This window comes from Elaeis guineensis, chromosome 15 (genome assembly GCF_000442705.2).
Source record: "Elaeis guineensis isolate ETL-2024a chromosome 15, EG11, whole genome shotgun sequence".
NCBI classification, from domain to species: domain Eukaryota; kingdom Viridiplantae; phylum Streptophyta; class Magnoliopsida; order Arecales; family Arecaceae; genus Elaeis; species Elaeis guineensis.
In genome coordinates, this window is record NC_026007.2 from 47325099 (window position 1) to 47331500 (window position 6402).

Genomic DNA, 6402 nt, shown 5'->3' on the forward strand with positions numbered 1-6402 from the left:
CACTCTGAGAGTAATCATGCCGAAGCATAAATGTATCAAACTACTTATAGTATTTTCTTGGAGATTACTTTAAACTATACAGTGATTTTCCTAACAAGCAAACATCGTCCTCCTTATCTTGAATAATAAATCTCTCTTGCTATTGTATGTAAATATGTTCCTCAAGCTCACTATGTAAGAAAACTATCTTGATATCAAACTATTCAAGCTCTAAGTCAAGCAATGCAACAACGACAAGCAATATATGAATAGAGTTATGTTTCATAATAAGCAAGAAAACTTCATTAAAATTTATACCTTCGCTCTGGCCGTAGCTTTTTACAACCAAGCATGCTTTGAACCTTATTATTTTAACTTTTGGGATTCCTTCTTTCTTTTTGAAAATCTATTTACACCCAACAATCTTTTGTCCCTATGGTGGTTTCACAAGCCCCCATGTCTAATTCTTGTGAAAAAACTCAATATCTTCACTCATAGCAATAGACCACTATATAGACTCACTACTAGTGACGGCCTTATGATAACTGAAAAAATCTTAAACCTCAATCACCTCTACCATAGATAATGCAAAAGAGATGAAATTTATATATCCATATATCTGAGAGGGTCTAATCTGCCTCCTTGATCTAATAGTGGCTATAGTATACTGCCCATGATTTTTATTTATAGCAACTGACTCATTTCTTGAATGAATCATAGCCTTTCTATTAAAGATAACATCTCTATTGACTATAAATTTTTAAAAATCAGGCTCAACACATCATAATCTGTAGCCTTTCATTTCAGAGTGATAATCAAGAAAGATATGATTCCGTATCTTTTTTTTAAGTTTACTATCATTGGCATGTACATAAGTAGGATAACTAAATATTTTCAAAATAGAATAATCAACAAGTATACCAGACTATACCTTAATAGGAGTTTTTGACTCAATAATAGTAGATGGCAACCTATTTACCAAGTAGTAGACTATATTAATAGTTTCAATCCAAAAATCTTGAGATAAATTTAAACAAGAAAGCATACATCATGCTCTCTCTAAAAAATCTATTCATGCATTCTATAATACCATTCTATTATGGTATTTTCTAACTATATGATATTTCATAATGCCTTCAACTTCGTAGAATTCATTAAACTGATCCTCATAAAACTCCACACCATTATCATTTCTCAATTTTCTTGCTGAACTATTTCTCAATAAGTTTTTTTTACTTCTTAAAAGTAGGAAAGACATCATTCTTATCTTTAAGAAAATATATCCAAACTCTTTTCAAAAAATCATCAATAAAAGTTAACAAATATCGAGAACTATTTTTATTGAATATGTATAGGATCCTAAAGACCAAAATAAATATAATCCAACATGCCCTTTGTCTAGTGGACAGCTATATTGAACTTGATTCTAGATTATTTTTCGCAGACATAATGCTCGCAAAAGTCTAGCTTTTCGATTTAATTTCTGACCGCACAATAGATCTCGTTTGCTCAAAATATATAGATAAGCTAGCCTTACTCATATGACCTAAATGCATATGCTATAAATGAGTACTATTAACAACTGTACTATCCTGAAATAAGTAGAAACCATAAGACAATCTATCTTTGAGTACAATAAGAGTACATTTTGAAACCTTCAAAACTCTACCTTCACCAAAATACTTAAAACTATTTGAATCAAGAGTACTCAAAGAAATCAAGTTCTTCCTCATATCTAGTATGTGTTGCATATTAGACAAGGTCACAACAATACCATCATACATCTTGATCCGAACATAATGGAATAAAGGCTTGATTTTCATCATCAATATTTTTCAAATCCAAAATAATTTTATTGAACTCATCAAGATACTTTTTAAAAGACATACATTCGTTCATCTAAAGAGTGTAGAGCCATAGCTTCAAATAAAGCTGATTTATTAAAGACTTGGTCATATAGATGCTTTCTAATTTGAGCTACAACGCTGCAGCAAATAACTCATCCACAAGCTCTTATAGAATCTCATCTGCTAGAGATAACTGAATCATGCTATGTGCATGCTCTAGAAGATCATCCTTATCCTTCTCTGACACCATCATCGATAAAGCATCTCTATCCTTTAATATCTTCAGCAATCCCTGTTGAATCAACATAGCTCATATTTTCATACTATAAAGACTGAAATCATTTTTTTCATTAAACTTTTTGATATAAAATTTTGTAGTCATCATTAAGAAATCATGAAGAACAAAAATAAAATCAATAGATAATCAAAAGCCTAAAATAGATCTGACGAATGAACTTAAACAAATTTAGACCTTTGGCTCTGATACCAGTTTGTAAGATTATCTATTAATTAGTATAAAACCTAAAAAAATAATGAATAATCATATTCAGGAAAAACAAGACAATGATTTATGTGGTTCAGCCTTTGACCTATGTTTATAGGCAAAGATGGAAGAAAGTTTACTATATCAAAAAGGTAATGGAGTACAAAGAGTATGCGGTAGCTTAAATAATAAATGACGGCCCTCAAATAATAAAAGATATAATTACAATATATATACAACTATTAAATCTTAAAGCAAATAGAAAAGATCAAAATATCCAAATAAGCAAACTAAAGTCCAAAATAGATTATATTTATACTGCTGATCACATCAAATTTAAGCCATACTCAACACTTGTTATGTGACCATTCCGTGAGGATGCACAGTGTCCAAATTTTTCCCCACTCAATGATAACTGACTTCTTATGACAGAATAACCTTTCAACCATAAGATTTATATCTCTTGGATGTGCAAGTAATTATCTTCAACAAACTCCCTTATACATTCCTATTACAATGGGCTTCGATCCTCATCTATATAAACCATCCCCTAAGGACCCTTCAGGTCAATCGAATCAAGTCCAGATGAAGTCCTATTAAGTCTCTAGAAATTCTTTAAGTCTTTCAGTTAAACTTAAGAGCTTAGGGGACGAGTGTCAATGGAGATCCTCAGATGAGTCTCTCACAGCTCTAGATTGAGGAAAGTCTTCAAGGGTTGGATCTTTCGTAACCTTATAGAATTCTTTCTCTTTTCTTTTATTTTTCCACTCATAGCCTCCTCTATTCTATCAAGATAGGCTGACTTTGGTTTTGAAGCATCCTCTATCCAGAAACCTTCAACAAGAAAACTTCTTTAATTTGTGGCACTCTTAAAGGTTAGAGCAAAAATCCAGACCTATCCTATTATATAGAAATCTCTAACTAGCTTTTTGGATCCTTGAATCTTTACCCTCAACTCTCTAGCTCCCTGATCAACTCGCTAGCTTACCATCCAGATCATCAGTTTGAGCCATATCGATCCTTGATAGCAACAGGAACAAACCCTTAATATTGAGTAGATGCAATTGAACATAACTTGCTTCTCTATTGCATGACCCATCTATTCCTATAACAATAGAACCATTCTTAGATATTTCAGATAGTCAACAAGCCTAGTACACACCATCAAGCAAACAGTATAATTAGAGTGCAGAAAATCAATGATGCATAGTTTGCATTGTAGAATGCCATATAGTATTTGATGGCCATCATCAAAAAAATGGACGGCCATCGCATAAGACGATCCTATGTGTCATATATGATAGTTTATTTGATGGTCATTGAGTGATGGAAATGGTGCAATCTTGGGTCGTGTAATTAACTATTTTTGAGAGGGCAATCAACAGCTGCAGAAATGTCACAACCAATTGTCTGGACTGTTGCCAAAAATATTTCTGGAGCACCCTACAAGCCAAAACGATGTCAGCCCTCGGCAGTCACAGTGCCTATAAAAATCCAGAAAGCTACGGCTTCTTCTTGAAGCCTGACCAGATAAAACAATACTTTTGACTCGCCTACTGCAAGCCCATTCCCATGCTTCCCATCCATTACCATGCACTACATCCTCATCCCATGATCCATGATCCCATCCCTCCCTCCCTCCTCCCGACCCACCTTTATAACTCCCCTTCAAACAATAGAAACGGAAGGGTCACCCCTTCCCTCTCCTTCTCCTCGTCCCCACCCACCCACCAAAACGTCAGAAGAAATATAGAACAAAGAGTAGGAGTAGTAGGAGAAGTGAAAGAAGAGAGAGAGTGGTTTTTTGCTTCTCTCTTTCTCCTTGGTCATGAAGCCCTCCAAAGTCCTCACTGACTCCCCCCAGTCCCAAACGACTCTCCAGTACTCTATTCCTCCTAAACCTCTCGACTCCAACCCAAGCTCCAACGGATCCCACTTCCCCACTAACCTTTTCTACGAGCCCACTTCTGTTCTTGATCCCCACCTCAGCTCCAGCCCCGCTGCCGCCGCCACCACCGGCGGCCCTGACCTCGCTCACCTTCCCTGGGACTCCCACAACCACCAGCACCACCACCTCCTCCATCCCCCTCCCCAGCCGCCACCCTCCGAGGAGTGGGATCTCACCAGCTGGTTTCTCGCCGAAAAAGACGACCTCTCCCCCTTCCCGAAAGCTCCCCACCACTCTCAATTCCACTTTCCCGAGGACGACAACCCGTCGAATGCTTCGTTGTTCGACGGCCCCTTCGACCTCCCCGACTCTTTCGAACCTCTCCCTCCGTTCTCCGACACGGCCGTCGCCGTCGTCTCCCCGCCGCCGGCCTTCGACCGGACCCAACTCGAATTGCTCCTCCAAGCCGCCCTCTCCATCGAATCGAGCGATATCCAGACGGCCCACACGATATTGGCGCGGCTCAATCAGTACCTCCCCGCGTCCGCCGGTTCCCCCCTCCAAAGAGCCGCCTTTCACTTCAAGGAGGCTCTTTTGGCCCTCCTTCCCCTCCCAGACCGCCCCGCCGCCGAGCCCCCACTGTCCGCCGTCGAGATCGTCCGCCGGATCAGCGCCCACAAGGCCTTCTCTGATTTCTCCCCCGTCCCCCAGTTCGCCAGCTTCACTGCCAACCAGATCCTCCTCGACGCCCTTGATGCCGCCAACGCCGCCGCTGGCGGCGGAGGACACCGCTCCGTCCACCTCATCGACTTCGAGATCGGTCTCGGAGGGCAGTGGTCATCCTTCGCCCAGGAGGTCGCCTCCCGGAGCCGCGCCGCCCGCGCACCCCCTCCGGGGCTCCGGATCACCGCCGTCGTCCCTGAGGAGACCGGCGAGACCGCCCTCGCTGCCGAGAACCTCCGCGACTTCGCCCGCGGCCTTGGCGTCCGCCTCACCGTCGACTTCATCCGCGTCGGCGGCCTCGGTACCCTCGCCCTCAACGGCATCCGCCTCGCCCCCGGCGAGCCCGTCGCCGTGGTCCTCACACCGGCCATCTTCCGCCTCCTGGGCGCCGCCCCGGAATCCTCCGCCTCCCTCCTTCGCTTCGTCCGCCGCGCGTCCCCGCGGGTCGTCGTCTTCGTCGACACCGAGTGGAGCTACTTCGGCGACTGCGCGGGGCATCCACCGTCGCTGCGGCGGACCGTGGCGGGGGGGATCGAGCACTACGCTGCGGTGCTGGAGTCGGTGGAGGCGGCGGCGGTTGTTTCGGGCGCGACCGGGCCGGTGGAGGAAACGGTTCGGCGGGTCGAGCGGACCGTGGTCCGGCCCAGGATTTTCTCGGCGGTCGGATCGTGGCGGTCGGGCCGGGGCGGGGGTTGGAGAGAGGCGTTCGCGGGGGCCGGGATTGCGCCGGTCGGGTTCAGCGAGTTCGCCGAGTCGCAGGCCGAGTGGCTGGTCCGAGGGGCCCAAGTAGACGGCTACCACGTGGCGAGAAGAGAAGGTTCCATGGTGCTGAGCTGGCGGGGGAGGGAGCTGGCCTCCACGTCAGCATGGAGGTGCTGACGGGCTGGCCTCGCTGTGCGATTAATTTGTCGTTAGTGTTTTGGGTGTTGGGTTCTGCTGCTTTTGTTTTATATTTGTCGTCTTCTTTTTTATCCTCTCTTTTTTTTTTTTTTTCTTTTTTCGTAGAACAGCTGACGTGGGGGACCAACCTAAATAGGTCTCACTTAATTAATGGGAATGTCGCTTGTCCTTTCCTGTTTTTAATATGGAACTAATTATGGATAACTTAGTTACTAAGTATTTAGGTTTGGGACTTGGGAGCTAGCTTTTTGTGGTATGATACATTAGCTCCAAGATGGAGGGGACATGGCTTATCTCATCAATTTTAGGAGGGTATATCTGGAGGCATTAATACAAAAACATGCTCCAACCAACCACATGCTCAACATGATCAAGTTGACCTAAATTTTATCATACGTTCAACTAAATTCAACCCAACCTAAACACATTATGTAGATCTACAGGTTTGGATGTTTGGTTTAAACTCAATTACTTTATCTCTTCATAGTTATGGGATATTAATAAAGCTATAAAGCCACTTCCATTTTGTGAGATGCCCTTCTTTATTTCCATCTTTAACATTATCTAGAAGACTTTTTGAT

The 6402-nt window shown here is 42.8% G+C and overlaps 1 protein-coding gene across 1 annotated transcript; it reads left to right on the forward strand.

Annotated features, from left to right (window-relative positions):
* The first annotated feature begins 3975 nt into the window (after positions 1–3975).
* Positions 3976–6040, forward strand: LOC105032345 (scarecrow-like protein 15). Its single transcript, XM_010906778.4, has one exon. The coding sequence runs from the start codon at positions 4139–4141 to the stop codon at positions 5798–5800; it is 1662 nt and encodes a 553-aa protein (XP_010905080.1). The 5' UTR covers positions 3976–4138; the 3' UTR covers positions 5801–6040.
* Positions 6041–6402: the final 362 nt, after the last annotated feature.